Genomic DNA, 17,569 nt, shown 5'->3' with positions numbered 1-17,569 from the left:
ATTCACACACCAATGCACACAGACACTGGAGGCAATGTGGGTGATGAAGTGTCTTGCCCAAGGACACAACAACAGTGACACATGCAGGAGCCAGGATTCAAACCCCTGACTTTCCTATCATGAGACGACATGCTCTACCATCTGTACCACTGCGGTCATCATATCCAAACAGCTCATATTTCCTCTGAATACACGGGCATTTGATTGTTAAAGCTAAGGCTACAGTCCTATTATTATCATTATTATTATTATTATTATTATTATTATTATTATTATTATTATTATTATTATTATTATTATTATTATTATTATTGTTACTGTTTTTAATATAATTAAAATTACTATTAATTTGTATGTGTTGTTATAAGAGTCGATGACGCAATTTCCTGTCTCCTGTGCGGAACTCAGAAAGGACATCAGAGGGCAAAGAAGAGCAGCAACGCTTCGCGTCAATGTGAGTTTTGGGAGTTTTCAATGCCTTCGATAGTTATATTTGTCGTTTTTCGTAACGCCTTTAAGTTAATGTTGCTGTTTCCATTTCTGTGGTTAGTGGAGCAATTCCTCCTGCATGTATCTTATGTATCGTGTCTAAGATTTTTGCGCTGAGCTAAAGCTATGCTAACTGTTAGCGTTAGCGTAGTTGCCAAACGCCTCAGTAGATTAATTGTAGATCGTGTGAACTATTTAAACACTGTATTTACAGCCTTATCGGTGCAATGATGCTTATTATAAAGGTTTTTTGTCTTTTGCGGTCGGCTTTATGTGTCCTTTGCTGGAATGTTTGTATCGCATGGTTCTTCTGCTGCCGTCTTTGCTAAATAATGTTGAAAACCAATGTTGTTCTTCCAGATACATTACAAAAATCGTCATTATGGCTGACGCTATTGATGAAAAGATCAAGAACTACAGGACGGCCCCATTTGACTCCAGGTTCCCCAACACAAACCAGGCCCGCAACTGTTTTCAAAACTACCTTGGTAAGAGCCCAGTGTCACACAAGGATACGATCTTGGCAAGTGTTTGTACTTGCTTCAAATATCAACATGGTTGCAGTATCATTTTACAATAAGTGGATCAGGTAATATGTTGTCAGTTCTAATCTTATGTGATGTTTTTTTTTTGTGATGTGGCAGATTTTCACAGGTGTAATAAAGCCCTGTCGGCGAAAGACATGGACGTGACTCCCTGTGATTGGTATCAGAGGGTGTACAGAAGCATCTGTCCCACAACCTGGGTACGTCTCAGTTTGTGGTGCTGGAGCTGTTTCCATTACTGATTTTTATTTATTTTTTATTATTATTTTATATTGCTGGCTGTTAACTTTTTGTTTCTTTGTTAGGTCACTAACTGGGATGAAGGTGTTGAGAATGGCAATTTTGCTGGAAGAGTTTAAATGCATCCAATTTCTTATCTGGACAGTCCACTGCAAGATTATAACACCCTAACCTCTGGATCGTGCCTACGGACATCGACAAACGTCAACATTGACATTACAACTGTTGCTGTTACCTGGAAGTTAAAACCACGCACAACTTTTACCGTATAAAAAAAAAGGGGTTTTCCCAGTCCTTTGTTATATAATTCTATTCATGAAATCAATTACTCCACATCCAGTAAAATGGTCTTATAAATGTTTTGTTAGACTCATACTGATAAATAAAGCTGGTTTTGACTCAATTTTACTGCCTTCTCTTTCCTCCTACACGGCCAAATAGCCTGGATTAATCATTTTTATTTGATGGCGCCTTTCATGTCACCCAAGCACACCTTACATTAAGGTGCATACGCAGATTTGAGAAGGTAGGTCCTGAATTGGGATTTGAAAGAAGCCAGAGAGTCCAATTGATTTGGTAAAGTATTCCAGAACTTTGGGGCAGAGTAGCTGAATGCTCTGGGCCACATAGTCACCATTCGTACTGTTGGGATGGAGAGGAGACCAGCAGAGGATGAGCAGCGGGAACCGTACACAGTGCAAGGGCGAAGCTAGTCAGACGGGTATGAGGGAGCTCTGTTATGGAGTGCCTTAAAAGGACTATACAGAGTTTAAAAATGTTAAAACTGTATTTTCATGTTCCAGTAATGTTATGTGTAGAATGAGCCCAGAACTGTTCATCACAACTGCCTCTAAAATCCTGCACTGTCACTCAAAAAGTTGTTAATTTTGGTCCGAAGTGCCGTCATGCACAAGCTTAATATAGAAACTGCAGTTACGTGAAAGACCTGTGGTGGCAGTAGTGAGCATAAAAATGAGCAAAATTGGTTTGTTTACAATTTATAGTGAGTTTTCATTAATTTTTTTCACAGCTCTCACTCAGAAAAACTATCGGGATACATATCGTATATCGATATTCAACCTAAATATATCGGGATATGACTTTTGGTCCATATCGCGCAGCCCTACCTCATGTATAGGAAAATCAAAATTGCATTCTTCTCAAACCCTGCTGCCAAAAACTGCCCTCAACTAAACTTTAACCTCACAACTGCATTTGTTTAAAGGCACACTGTGTAACATCTGGGATTACACTGTTGCCAGCAATACAAAACATGCTCCTAATGACCAGCAACAGAAAATGGTGTAAGGAGAGGACAAAAATGTATCTCAATCATCCAGGTAGATCTATCTGAATCATGTGCAAATATAAAAGGCCGTGTCAATCCGGTTGAAAGACACTAGAGGGCAGTGTAGTGCTGTCCAACCCTCTGTGTTTCCACGCCTTACAAAATCACCTTACATTTACAAAAATACTGGTCTCTTCCTGGATGTTTGATCAACGCACTGATGCAACGACACAAATACATATATAGATATTACTTCATGGATTCACTGTGTCTGATTCAAAGGGTGTCACAATCATATTTGTGATATGATTTACAGGTTAGTTTACACTTACACCCAAAAAAAAGCACAGTTTAGTGAACAGCAGTGGTGGAAGAAGTACTTAATATTCTTACATTTGAATTAAACCAGGTCTAAATGAGTAAACACTAACTCAGGTCAAAAGCAGGAACGAAACCAGAGCTAAACCAGGTCTAAAGGAGTAAACCACTAATCCAAGTCTAAACTGGGACTACACCAGTTCGTCGTAGAGCTGTCACTTTGACAATGATATACTTTTACTTTTAACCCAATTTAAAAACGTAGTGGAGTAGAAAGTACAGATACAGGCTCTACAATGTAGTGAAGTAAAAGTAAAAAGTATTCATCATAAAATGTACTTAAGTAAAGTAAAAGTACCTATAATTTGTACATTTTACTTCTACTTTTTACTTTGTTACTTTCCACCACTGCTAAACAGACACTCTCTACTTGCCCCTGTACAAGTAGAGACAGTGCTTATTAGATATCAGAGTGCAGTGTGTCATGTAAGAGGAGTGTGTGCTGTGACTGACACATGTGGTTTGTTCATTTATATCTCAGACACACATTATCTTTCCTGTTTACTCTTGTGCGTAGAGAGTCTTCCTGCTACGCGTGTCTAGATTATGAAAAAATGCAAAGACTGCTGTTAAGGAACCCCAAAGCAGATCCGGAGACAAAACAAAGTTCAAAAATGTATTTCCAAACAGGAGGCTGGCAGGATGGGCAGTGGAGACAGGGGGCTGGCTGGCCGATAGGTTGGTTAGAAAAGTCACTCCAGGAGAGGCACCTGAGCACAGGGAAAAAAATACTAGATTCCAAAAAATAGTTTTCACAGTTTTCTTCACACTGAACTGAATGTGGAGTTGATTCAGGTGTGCCTCATTCCCCTGGAGGAGCCAGCCACGCCCCCGTCACACACGCCCTGCACAAAACAGAAATAGGGAGGGGGAGCAGAAAACAAAACCGATCCCCAACAACTGCATCATAAAGCTCAGAACAGATGTCACTGTTGGTAGTTTCCAGTAAGTTCATTGAGGCTGCACAGTGGTCTATAAGTGTACATGAAGAAATACATGCTGCTCCTGTACTTGACCTTCATATGGAAGATTTCCATTTTATTCCCAGTATTACTTCGCTTGTTGGAATAAAGGCATGGCAACTTTCTTTATACTGCACATTTTGCACACAAGTCAACACAATTTGAATAAAGTCTGTTGTGAGCAACTGAATGAAGAAAAGTTGTAAAAAGTGTCAATTGAATGTTATAAAAGTGATCTGGGGCGAGGGAAAGTTCTTTATTACAAAGATAGAAGTGAGACTTACTCATGGCCCATATAGCAACAGAAAATAAAATTCTACCACTTCCTACAGTATGTCATGCCCTGTCCATAAAGGAGACTATACGGAGTTTAAAAATGTCAAAATTATGTATTTTCGTTTGTATTCATGGCATTACCAATGTTGTATTTACTTAAGTACTTTAACAAGTTTTCACTCTTTGGTGTAATATTATTTTTCAAAATCCTCTTAGGGCCAGAAGATATCGGCTTGAGGCCCGGATTTGGCCCCCGGGCCCGACGTTGCTTGCCTCTGCTGCAGGCTACACTTTAAATGACAGCTACAGGGAAAGCCAGAGGTCCATTTAAATCGCTACAGCTTTTCCTTTTCTGCCAAACTGTAAATTCCTGACGGTTTTAAGTGGGCTGTGAAGATTAGAACGAGTAGATGAAGAATTAGGAAGGCTCCCCATTTGTTTGCCACCCACTGAGCTGGTCTTATGATTTGTGCATGACCGGGCTTTGTTCGCGCCCCCGTTGAGCACCCGGCTGACTGCAGCGGGCCACTAGGACGACAGGGAGGCACAGAGCCCCCTTTCAGCAGGGCCTTGTCCTGCTCTGGCCTACCCCGTCCCGCAATCCACTGCACGCACGCAGAAACACGTGGGCGGTGTGTCAGCATCCTTTATCCTTTGAGCCCGCCCCCCTCATACATGTGCAGGACAGCCATGACCAAAACAAACACTACAGTCTGACACTTATCCCGGGACAGTTCAACAAATGTAAACAAAGCCAGGTTTACTTCTCTGACTATTTTATCTGTATTATTATTTTATTATATTATATTTTTCCATGTATATAATGACATCTACAGTCCAAAAGTTAAACATAAGTAATAATTTGAACTTGTTTTATGTAGTTTTTGTTTATTGGTATGTTTCATGGGGACAGTGCATGAACATCTTGACGTACATGTATTTGATATTGCTCTGTATATAATAAGTAGCAAATAATTGAGAATGCTGAATTGAATTTACAAACAGAAAAACAGTGGCTAATGTGTCCTGTCCCTTTAGTCACAGGTGTGTTTTAATGGTGGCAAATGCTGGAGTATCTTTGATTTATTATTTTTTAGACCAGATGACAACTTTTAATAAAAACGTAAGCTACTATGGAGCGTGCCTGGATGACTGAAAGCTTACACAACCTCTGCTCTCCTGTAATGGTAGATGACACAATGTGTTGCAAAGCATGTTAGCGTATGTGTGGCTCGTGGAGGAGGATGCTGGGGGAGGAGTTTACAGAGATGACGGAGGTGAGTTCACAAACTCTTTCACTTGTGCCCATCTCCAGCAGGTTTGTAGACTTCAGCATAAGGACGGACTGTGTACAGTGTTACACACTAAATACACGTGTCTGTTTGCTTTGTTCAGGTTTTGCTGCTGCTCTCGAGGCGTGTGTTCGTCAGGACTGAAGACAGCTCTTGTCACAGGCAACAGTTTGACAGTTTTATCTCTGAAGTCACTTGAAAAAGCCACAAGATGCAGCGCATGGAGGATGAGAAGGTAAGGTGACACCTTGTTTATATTTCAACACTAACCATATCAAACAAATACATCAGTACTGGTAAAGAAAGTATTTGTGGCAGACCATATTGGTTTCACTCTGTTCTAGGTTTATTCTATTTGTGTCAGCAATAATACTTGTTTATAAACATTTGTAATGAAAGAGAGTCACATATAGTCACACAAGGAGACAGGCAGAGCAGTACGTTTCCTCTTTAGCAATGATGAGTTTAGTCAGGTCAAGGCAACAACAGTGGGCAGGGGGCATGTAGCAACCTGTGTTCAAGAATCTGACGTTGATTCTTATCCAAAAAAACCCCAACGCTTAATATTTAAGACACACAGAAAAACAAGGCTTTAACAAATAAAATCACCTATATTTCAGTACAACAGGCATATCCTCACATATTGCACATAGCACAGTTCACCAGATTGTGGAGTTTCCTGCATGTATTTGTGCTGCCGCAGAAGTTGCACAGTCTCTGTGGCTTTAGTTTTGAAACGTACTGCAGCTGCTTAACATTTGGATTTACATCCGGCCTATTGCCCAAACATCCACACAACCACAATCATCAGCCTTTAATTATTCATTAAACTATGAAACTATTTTCTAAACGAGCAACATATACAGGCAGTAAATACACATTTACTGCAGACTGTATTTAAATAATTATGTTATGTATTGCATATAAATACAACTTTTTACTAAAAAGTTAAGTTTTACAAACCGTAGTGTCACAAACTAGTCATGTCCAACCAGTCTGAATGCATTGGATTACATGCTGATTTTTAATTGTTTTAGTCAAAACAATATCATATTTCATGATACTTCCATTTTAACACAAACACATCCCTGCATCGTCAGTACGGCACTAAAATATTCACTATAAAACATGATAGTGCATGTGATTGCGACACGTGTCTAAAGACGTGCCCATGCAACTATAGTGTGTTGCGCAGTTTTGACTCACGGACCACACCTTTATTCAATAGGTTGATTTTATAATAATTCATAGATATTACTCAACATCATCATCTCTGTGATAGCAATGATATTTCAGCATCTGAACAGACAGACAGTCTCCACCCAATATAGTAACTTTCGTAATCTCAGAGAATGAATGTCATCTCAGGATATATTCACAGAGATAGGACACTGTATATCAGAACAAATAACTTGTTCCAGTGGCCCTTTTACAACGCTCTATTTGTCTGAAACACTTTTATGGACAGATAGTTCTTTTAGTGGCAAGTCACAGCTTGATAACAACATCTAAAGGTGGAAACTTTGTTGTGAGTCAATCCAGCGCTTCCCTTTTATGTCTGAAAATGAACATCAGGACATTTACAATCACTAACTTTGCCATAACGATAGCTGTATAAGAAAAGCTAAGATATATACTATATTAGTTGATTTGAATAATAATAATGAATAATAATCCTAATTCGAGTGGGTTTGACTATGATTAGTTTGCATATCAGACAAAGGCCTAAATTACCTTAAGCTCACGACCTGAATAAAATAATCAAGGTGCTAAATATTCAGAAATATCCAGAGAATATTACTCAAAAAAAGACAAAAATTATGAATACAAGTCATGTGAAGTCAAGTAGATGCACAGTAAGGGCTTAACAGCTATGAGTTAAACCCACCTCTAATTCTGAAACCAGAGGGGAAATATTCACAATAGGATTCGATGTAATTAACTCTGGGGTTTCTGAGAAAACAACCGGAGCTGCAAACCTAGAGGACCACGATGTTGTAACAGGACGGCGGTAGCCAGCGCGCAAAGCTGTAATCAATGGATAGCGGGCGGAGAAAGGCTCATTGTGTCTAATTAATGGCCTGAGCGTAAACAACAGAGGCTTTGTGAGTAAAGGGGGGAACAGGCCATTCATACAGATGGAGAGATTGGGCACAGGCACGTCCACTGTTGTGTTTTCTCTCAAATATTCTTTGTATTTTATTTTATTGGACAATGACCATATTTAGTAGTGTGGGGGCACACGTTATTTTGGGCAAATAAACACACACACAGTCTTGGCACAATGTTCACTGTGGAGATGTGACGTTCAGGACCGACCGGCCCTTTCGAAGGTTTTATTCAAAGTGAGAGTTAGATTATTTGAATCAAAAAAGTGTCCCTGTCTCACCGGAGGAGAGTTGCGGAGACTGCTGCGACTGGCAGTCTCAGCATCGCAACTTGGACTGAGTGCGCGCATGCATAGGGCCTATTTCACAGGCCTGGAGACTAGTTGGAGACTCGAGTTGCCGCTGGTCACAAAGATGTCTCCAAGACATCTTTATCTCCTCTGGAGATAAGGTGAGTCTCCAGGAAGTCTCAGTGAAAACGAACATGTTCAATTTCAGCGGAGTCTCCAAGCGGTCTCAATCAGCTGTGGCAATGTTGCGAACACTATTTGCAGTCCTCAACCTGTGAGACGTTTCTGTGATGTTCCTGCAATGTCTCCGAGACGGAGTCTCTTTGAGATCTCCTATCCACTAAGTGGCCGTGTGCTGGGCCCCGGGCAGCACAGAGCGGGACAAGACCAGACTGAACAAGCTGGTCGGGAGGGCCAGCTCCATCCTGGGCTGCAAGAAGGTGCGCGATCGCAGGGCCTTCATCCTCACTGCTGTCAGACAACAAGACTGTGAAGTAACATGTGCAATAACCCCTTTCCAGAAATACATGCAATAATCCCTGTATTTACATCACTTATGTGTGTCACTTAAACAAACACTTGCACCATGATGTAAACCTGCACTGCTAACAATGACTATAACATTTTTTGTTATAGTCTGTTTACTTTATTATTGTTCTGTTTATACCTTTTGTCTCCATAAAGTCCTTGGTAGTCATTGTATATAAGATACCACCATTTACTATTTCATCATTTTTTTCACATTTCCTGCCTATTTGCACAGCCTGAGTTCTAAGAGCTGAATTTAGCAAGTAAATATCTCCATTGTGAGATCAACAAAGACTATCTTATCTAATCTTATCTGACACGTCTCATAAGTTGAGGACAGCAGAGTATTTGCGACACATCTGCTTGAGGCCGCGCGCTCAGTGAGACTTGCATGGAGACTATTTCAAGTCTCCATGCAAGTCTCCGCTGAAATCAAACATGTTAGTTTTCACCGAGACTACCTGGAGACTCACCTTAGAGACTCTCCGTGACCAGCGGCAACACAAGTCTACAGCCAATCTCCAGGCTCTTAAAATATTGTGAGTTCTGTCTTAGTGTTATTAGTAATGTAAAAAAGAGCCAGGTGAGTGGTTCTTTGAAATAATAATAATAATAATAATAATAATGCATTGGTTTTATATAGCGCTTTTCTGGACACTCAAAGACGCTTTACATTGCACTATTCGTTCACTCCATACTCGGTGGTGGTAAGCTACTATTGTAGCCACAGCTGCCCTGGGGTAGACGGAAGCGAGGCAACCATTCTGCGCCATCGGCCCCTCCGATCACCACCAACCACTCACTCACTCACTACATTCGCTAGGCTTCCTGGTGTTACCAAACGGTCTCCCATCCAAGTACCGACCAGGCCCTTCCCTGCTTAGCTTCCAAGGTCTGACGGGATTGGGCATAGCAAAGGCGGTATGGCCACAATGAACAGAAATGAACAGAGTACAGAGCCGTAAATCCCATCACTAGTTTGCTGTGTGAGTGGATAGATGCCGTGAGGAAATAGAAAGAAGTAGCCGATTTTTTAACAGATCATTATTATTAAAGTCTGGCTGTGGAATATTCCAGGTTTTATGTTGCTGCGTCACAACAGCCACTCAACTTAAAAAAATGCTCGGCTAGACCATTGACAGTATATTTTGAAGAACCAGGCAAAGCTCACCGTGGGTTATTATAGTATTTAACCACAACATCTAAATGGAGACAGGTTGGTGATGTCCCTCTCCCGGGAAAGTTACAAGTCAGTTTGAGGAGAGGCGAGCTGCTCACAGTTTAGTTTATTATAGGCTTCCCACTAGCTGTGCTTAACAGCCAGCTCATCTTCTTGGGTCCTTCTTAAGGTTTCTTTATGAGGTAATGTTCATCATTAAAACAGCCGTATTGAAATAAATGCTTGTATTTCATTCTGTTTATTGGAGGAAACGTTCCACCATATGGCTTTAACAAGTTCGAAAGCCGTTATAGATAGGCCTGTCACGATAACAGAATTAACCAAATAATTGAGCCACAAAAACATTGCGATAAATTATATTAATGAAGGCCTTTTAATGTCATAAAAACTAACTGAAATGAAATACAATGAAGTTATAGACCCACCAACATTTTACATCAATTCGTCATCAGTTTAAATTCGTCGTCAGTGAAGATAACTTAACCACAATGTTCTCTTTTTTCCAGCCAAAGAAGAAGATCACGCCTTACCTTCTGTTCTGTGTTTCCACGGCCGTCATTGGATCACTACAGTTTGGCTACAACACAGGTGTCATCAATGCGCCGGAGCAGGTGTGACTATGGACAGACCAAAAAAGCAACTTAAAACAGCCATAGATTAAATTTGAAGGCCATTTGTACATAAATTTAATATACTGTTGTGGTAATCCAACCCAAAGTATGAATATAACAATTGCTAAATACTGCCCTCGTGTGGAAACTGCACCAAAAACGAATAAATACTGATGTAGGGAACACTAATCCTAATCCATTTTGTGCTTTGATAGAAACTGCGCCTATTCTTTCAAAACGTGTCCATCGAGCGTTATGGGGAGCCGTTCACTCAAGGGGGCAACACAATGGTCTGGAGTTTTGCTGTGGCCATCTTCAGTGTCGGAGGCATGGCCGGCTCTTTCTCCGTGGGCGTATTGGTTGACAAATTTGGCAGGTGAAAAAACTAGATTTATTGCCTGAATTCAATTTAAGACACGGTAATATTGTTTCTTGTCTCACTTTGACGACCACAGGCGGAAGTCCATGCTGCTTGCCAACATCCTGGCCCTTTTGGGAGGAGGGCTGATGGGACTGTCCGGTCTGAGCAGGTCCTTTGAGATGGTTATCATTGGCCGCTTGGTCATCGGAGTGTTCTGTGGTCTGTGCACTGGGCTCACGCCGATGTACATAGGAGAGATCTCGCCGACTGCCGTCCGAGGAGCATTTGGCACTCTGCATCAGCTGGGTGTGGTCATAGGCATCTTGATTGCACAGGTAAGAATAAAACAAACGTATTACTCACAGACCCGCCTTAACCGATCTCATTTTTTCCAGTTTGACTCAAATCTAAAAGCTTCTTGACCTGAGAGCTCACAGCCTATAGTTGTAGTGCCAAATTGGAAACTTAAGGCCAACAAAACTCATCTAAGCTTCAACAAAACAACTAAAACATGAAGAAAATGTGGCAAAAACCCTATAAAAAGCAAAGAAAACATGACAAAAATGACTAAAAATTGACTTAGCGCAGTTTTGTAGGTCTTAGCCTTCAAATGAGGCTTTACTCTGGCCTATAGGCTATGCGAGGTTAAGAAGCTTTAAGATTTGGGTAAAGCCGAACTGGAGAAAATGTGCTTGGTTCAGGTGGAGGTTAAGAGTCCTGCAAAACAAATATCGACAAAATATTTCCCATCTTGAAGCAAGTAGATTTATTTACATTTACAAATACGATACATACAAACCTGTCAATAAAGAATAACTTTTCCTACAAAATGCTTATTATACACAATGCACATTTTAAGCACATTCAAGAGTTTCAAGAGTATAGCAATATGAACTTCTAAAATCAATGAAAGAATCACAAGCATTTCACAGTGCAGCTCGTGGTCGAGTGGTTGAGGCTGCTGCGATGTACAGTCTCAGCGTCTGGGATTCAACCCTCAACAATTTGCTGAATGTTTCTACGCGCTTTTCACTCCCTTCCACCCTGAACTGTCCTGTCGAACAAAAATTTGGCTCTGTTGAGGGAGAAGTGAGATAATACCAAATTGAGAAAGAATTTTGCAAATCTAAATCTAAATTGTTCTTGCTTCGATTACGGCCTCTCTGACGTGAAAGTCTTTGTTTCAGATCTTTGGCCTGGAGTTCCTGTTGGGCTCTGACCTCCTTTGGCCTCTGCTGCTGGCGCTGACCATCGTGCCCGCCGTCGTGCAGAGCATCTTGCTGCCTTTCTGCCCCGAGAGTCCACGGTACCTCCTCATCAGCCTCAACAAGGAGGAGGAGGCGCGGAAAGGTCAGCCTTTATACAGTAGAGACTATACAGTGTTTTTCATGAAGGCCAGTAAATACATCTACAGTGTACTGGGCTCTTCACCCCCGCCTGAACCGAGCACATTTTCTCCCTTTGAACCGAGCACATTTTCTCCCTTTAGCTTCTTGAAAAATGCAACAAAAAAGCAACAAAAAAGTGACAAAAAAATGACAAAAAAATGGACAAAAATATGAAAAAAAATGGACAAAAGTGACAAAAAAGTAAAAAAAAAAAATGACAAAAATATGACACAAAATGGACACAAAATTGACAAAAAACTGACAAAAAACCCCGACAAAAAAGCAAAAAAAAAGACAAAAAAGACAAAAAAATTACAAAAAATGGACGAAAAAGTGACAAAAAAATGACAAAAACTTGTCAGGAAAGTGAAAAAAAAGCTACAAAAGGTGACAAAAACTATTAAAGAAAGTAACAAGTGACAAAAAACTGACAAAAACTGTCCCAAAGTTAGAATTATTCATGAAATTACGCTGTGTATCTTCCTTATGTGACTAATAGATTGTTGGAAACGATCAATCTAGTTCAGTGATTCTCAAGTATCACCTCATGAAACATTTGACCTTAGCAGTAAAACCAGACCGTGATCAAGATCAGATCAGGATTAAACCAGGTAAAAAAGGATCTAAAATAGACCTAAATTACTTTATGACTAACCTGGAGGTAAATCATGTGTTGTTGTTTGATGAATAAAGTCTAAAATTACAAATGACCTCAGTTTGAAAAACGTGACATTAAAGCAACAAAAAAGCTTAAAAAAGTAAAACGTTAAAACGAAAAAGTGACAACACGGCAGCAACGCAAGGAAAAATCTTAATTCAGTTTTGTAGATTTTAGCTTTCAAGTCAGCAGTAAGCTCCAGTGGAGATGTTTTTAGATTTGGGTAAGGCCAAACTGGAGAAAATGCGCTCGGTTAAGGCGGGGCTTAAGACATTAAGGATTGTGCAGGGACTGTGAACATTCAGGAGACTGAACAGATATACTGTATTTGTCAGGGCAAGTCCAAATTTGACATGATTTGAAAACAATGGATGTTTAAATTGAGATAAATACAAATGTCAGAATTCAAGGATTAAATTTGTCGTTTCAACAGCCACACAGCAAATATGATAGAGAGAAACCTAATTACTTGGCCAGAGCCTTGTCCTCCATCTTACCTTTACACATCAAGAATGCGAGTGCAACCTATTTATAATGACCTTACTGGAGCATGGCCTGTGATCTCTTTCCTGTAGCCTTGGTGCGTTTGCGTGGCCATGAAGACATCAACGATGATGTCCAGGAGATGAAAGAAGAAGGCCTAAAGATGTCAATGGAAAAGAAAGTGACAATCCTCGAGCTGTTCCGATCTCCACTCTATCGACAGCCCATAATCATCGCGATCGTCCTGCAGCTCTCCCAGCAGCTTTCGGGCATCAACGCAGTAAGTGTCAGGCCCCTTGGGAGTAAAGCAAGTGGCAAAGGATTGTTGTTCAAAAGATAAATGTAGGAGAAGTCTGAACAAAAGAGCTTGAGTATATTTAGACATAAAAAAAAAACATGGAGACAACTACTTACTCTGCATTATAATTTCAGGTTTTGCAAAGTAGTTCTGAATCAGGACTTAGGAGAGTAAAGGAGAATAAAGACATGAATAAAGTTGAATGAAATTACAGTGGGGAAAAAAAAGTATTTGGTCAGTTCCCCATAGACTTTCTATTGGATTTTGGCCAAATACTTTTCCCCCACTGTACACACAGACATGAACTGCAGTGGATCCCACAAAACACCATCGGGTCCCTGAACCACTGGATTACGTTAAGACGGTTATATCACCAAGCTCCCTGAAAGTGTTTTTAGTCTGAACTGAGTATTGCCATAATCCAGCACAGGCCTGAGGCTCGAAGCTACAAACGTTGTACTAAGACATGAGCATTAACATGCAAAGCAAACATTCATAAACAAAGTAAACTTGAAGTTAACATGGCTGATCAATCTCCTCCTACAAAGCCTGTTCCTTAAAAGGGCAAAAAGGCGGGAAACCCCACCCTCGCGGGGCAGGGGCGGAGCCTCCACGGAGCTCCAGAGCCTGTCAAGCATAGATTAAGGCTTCCACTTTTTAGTGCGGATGTACTTTTAAGCAGTGCTTGGGAGGTGTAAAGTCACCAGTAGAATCCTGTTTACCAAGTGCCTTTAGGAGTCGCCCCTGGCCACCAGGGGGTGGTATTACAGCATGTCGACTCCACGCCATGAGGACCAAAGAGAAGGACTTTTCCTCTCCCATTGATAATAAGATATATTCAGCTGTCAAGAGTTACTTGATAAAGTAATTATAATCTAATTACCAGTTTTGCAATTGTAATCCTGTTACATTACAGTAATCGAATTACAGAAGTGGATTACTTTAGATGGGGTTTTCTCATCATACCTGAAGCTATTTTTTTTTTTCACTGAATGTGTGGAGCCTTCTAAGGCTGGCAACATTGTTCAATGTTGACTTTCATTTTGAAACTAAACATTATCCACTTGTTCTCCTCAGGTGTTTTACTATTCCACTAGCATATTTATGACCGCTGGTGTGACCCAACCCATATACGCCACGATCGGAGCTGGAGTGGTCAACACTGTGTTCACTGTTGTCTCTGTAAGCTCCACAAACACAACACACGAATCATCTTTAAATCTGTGACGCATCAATTGTTGAGTGACTGCTGATTTATTCCATGAAGCTCTTCCTGGTTGAGAGGGCTGGACGCAGGACGTTGCACCTGATTGGATTAGGTGGAATGGCTGCGTGTGCTCTCCTCATGACCATTTCTCTCGCTCTGGTGGTAAGCGGCCAATCCAGAATGTATCCAGACCACTGTTAATTATTTTGTAGATTGCTATAATTCTGTTTTTTTTCCTCGAGTAGAAGACCTACCAGTCTCTGAGCTATCTGGCCATCGTGGCGGTGTTCGGTTTTGTGGCGAGTTTTGAGATGGGCCCAGGTCCGATTCCGTGGTTCATTGTGGCCGAGCTCTTCTCCCAAGGCCCGCGACCGGCGGCTATGGCTGTGGCCGGCTTTTCCAACTGGACGGCCAACTTCCTGGTTGGACTGGGATTCCCTAAACTGGCGGTATGAACTTTTCTAATATACCAACCACATCACGCATTAATGTTGGTTAATTATGACCCTACACAAAAACTGCCACAAAGTTCAGCACAAATGTAGCAAGTAAGTTTTCACTATAAACAAAATATATGGGGGGCTAAACAAATATATGTATTGTTGATATTAAATTATTGCCTCAAGAATTTTCCATTGTAGTAGAGATTCTGCGTCTTGGTATAAAGATGTGGTTATGAAAGTCCTCACTCCTCAGGTGAATCCAAAGCTTAGAGTTCTGTGAATTACCGGAGTTATAATTGAGTCCAAGAGTGAGAGGAAGCTTCTGAAGATAGAAGCAAACTCATTATCAAAAATGGAAAATCACTCTCATCGCCTCAAGGTTCAATTTGCGACAAAATATGAGTATGTTTGAACATTTGTGGATGTCCTGTGTGTGGAAATCTTTCAATGAATATGACTTACTAAAGAGTTTTATGATCCACTACCTGTAGCCTATATTCATTCTAATTAATTTCATATAACTCAACATGAATTCACTTTCCTCCTCATGTCCCCTTTGTAGGAAGTGTGCGACGCTTATGTTTTCCTCATCTTCATGGTGCTCCTCATCTTCTTCTTCATCTTCACATTCCTGCGCGTCCCTGAGACCAAAGGACGGACTTTTGACGAAATCGCCCAGGGTTTCGCGTCGAGGGCTGGGGGAAAGTCTGCTGGCCCCGCTCCGCCAGAGGCGGTAGTGGTGGGGGGGTCCCAGAGCAAAGACCCTGCTCCCATGTCCCCCAATGAAAAAGTGCCCATGGTCGATCTGGGAAAGCAGTGATGCATATGTGCCAGGTAAAAACGCGTAATTAAGTTATAGTTAAGAACAATCGAGCAGCTTCAAGCACAGGGTAAGTTTAGAATACGACGATGTGTTTATTATGTATCATGCGCCTAAAACTTTTTATACAAACTTAACCTACTGCTTTTTCTGTGTTGATGTTTCAAATGGTCGCTCTGTGCTATTGCCATAAGAGGATCGACATATGCTCACAGTGAGACCTGGGACTAACTACCCCCAGTGTTAAAAAGCTGTAGGATTTGGGGTTTAATGTATTGAGGTCAAGCTTGAAAAGCTGGTTTTGGAACGTGCAGCTTGACCCAAAAAGACATGTCATGTCAGACTGATGAGCCAGAGGAAGAGCAATGTTGTCTTGATGAGACTTGATGAGAAAGCTACACTTATTTCATCTACTTTATGATCACATTTTTACTTAACATTTTTAACATTAATACAATTTACTTCACAAGTCAACACATTAAATAGTAAAAATTAGATCAGATTGGTAAATAATGACTTGAGGGCGTTTTGCTCCAGAAGCACCGCCTCATGTTTTATTTGTTCTTTACATTAGCCAGAGCACAGGAAGATCATATCTCTATAAGACTGTAATTCATAAACATGTGATAAGTGTATTTCTATACTGTTAAGTGCCTTTAATCTAAGTTTAATCATTGTTGAGGAATGTAAAGAAACTCCTTTTGGCTGAATGTAAGGGTCAGTCAAGACACACTAAAATGATGTAATGCACTGTATTTATTGCAATGTTAATGCACAAAGCATGTCTCATCTGCTGTAATTGTGTGAAGTAATGTTAAAAAGATTAAGTTGTTGTGAATTTTGTAAAGAAAGGTCAATTTGCACAGTTTGACTGTGTTGAATGGGAGCCCAGTGTATGGCTGGTTACAGTTGCACTTGAGAATCATGATTGAACTGTTTGTAATGCTACTAAGGTATTAAACCTCTAATAATGCACTCAGAAATACTATTTCTACTGTTACAAATGTCTGGGTGCTGCTTTGTTGTGGCCCGATGCGTGTGTACTGTTGATATGTATATTTTGCCCTTTGCGTTTTCTGTTGAGAAAACAAAGGCCAGAGGAGGTGAGCGACAGAAACGACTGGATCTTTCTGACTGTCAATAACACGCTTTCCAATTTTGACAATGAGAATGATGCATGTTTTGTAAGAAATAAAAGGCTCCATCTTTGAAACAGTTTTTCAGATTTACTCGTGTGCGTGTTCGAGCAGTTGGGCTTCCTTAATGCACAGAGACACACACAGTTGGTTGTCCTAAATGGTTAGTGTAACTATGACTTGCTTCTCAAAACAGAAGTTACCCAAAAAATCCTTTCAATTGATTTGTTGTCTTGGGGAGGTATCAACTGCAGTTTAAGGTTAAAGGTGACGTTATGTAACAGGGACAATTGCCGGGGCGTATTAGGTTTAAATTGTCTAAAAATGGTCCTTCTTTTAACTTCTGTGCCCCAGCCATTTTGGAGCACAAAGCCCAGGGCCCCCCGGCTGGCTGGGAATGGGGCCACGAAACTGTGTCGTGCCAATGGGAAGCATCTCCCCATGAGAGTCTACAGAAGTCTTCCTCACTGCAGTGAACTGGAGCATGAAAGGCCGACAATGGGCTGCACTGGCACAATGCGACCAGCGGGGGGCGTGGGAGGGCCAGTGAGGGGGAGGAGGGGCTCAGCCTTGTTTGTGTCTAGGACG

General features: G+C 40.9%; 2 protein-coding genes across 2 annotated transcripts; both read left to right on the top strand.

Moving 5' to 3' along the window:
• Positions 1-383: 383 nt before the first annotated feature.
• On the top strand, positions 384-1,676 carry cox6b2 (cytochrome c oxidase subunit 6B2). Its single transcript, XM_079562125.1, has 4 exons — positions 384-454; positions 850-977; positions 1,134-1,234; positions 1,340-1,676. The coding sequence occupies exons 2-4, from the start codon at positions 872-874 to the stop codon at positions 1,391-1,393; spliced, it is 261 nt and encodes an 86-aa protein (XP_079418251.1). The 5' UTR covers positions 384-454; positions 850-871; the 3' UTR covers positions 1,394-1,676.
• Positions 1,677-5,513: 3,837 nt separating this feature from the next.
• On the top strand, positions 5,514-16,933 carry slc2a3b (solute carrier family 2 member 3b). The gene is made up of 10 exons (XM_079562115.1): positions 5,514-5,705; positions 10,083-10,187; positions 10,403-10,563; positions 10,643-10,883; positions 11,736-11,898; positions 13,170-13,357; positions 14,453-14,557; positions 14,643-14,744; positions 14,828-15,031; positions 15,588-16,933. Exons 1-10 carry the CDS (start codon positions 5,682-5,684, stop codon positions 15,843-15,845), a joined length of 1,551 nt encoding a protein of 516 aa, XP_079418241.1. The 5' UTR covers positions 5,514-5,681; the 3' UTR covers positions 15,846-16,933.
• Positions 16,934-17,569: the final 636 nt, after the last annotated feature.

The sequence above is a fragment of the Gobius niger genome (assembly GCF_951799975.1).
Source record: "Gobius niger genome assembly, chromosome: 8".
Lineage (NCBI taxonomy): Eukaryota > Metazoa > Chordata > Actinopteri > Gobiiformes > Gobiidae > Gobius > Gobius niger.
This window is presented reverse-complemented; position numbering and strand designations above follow the sequence as displayed.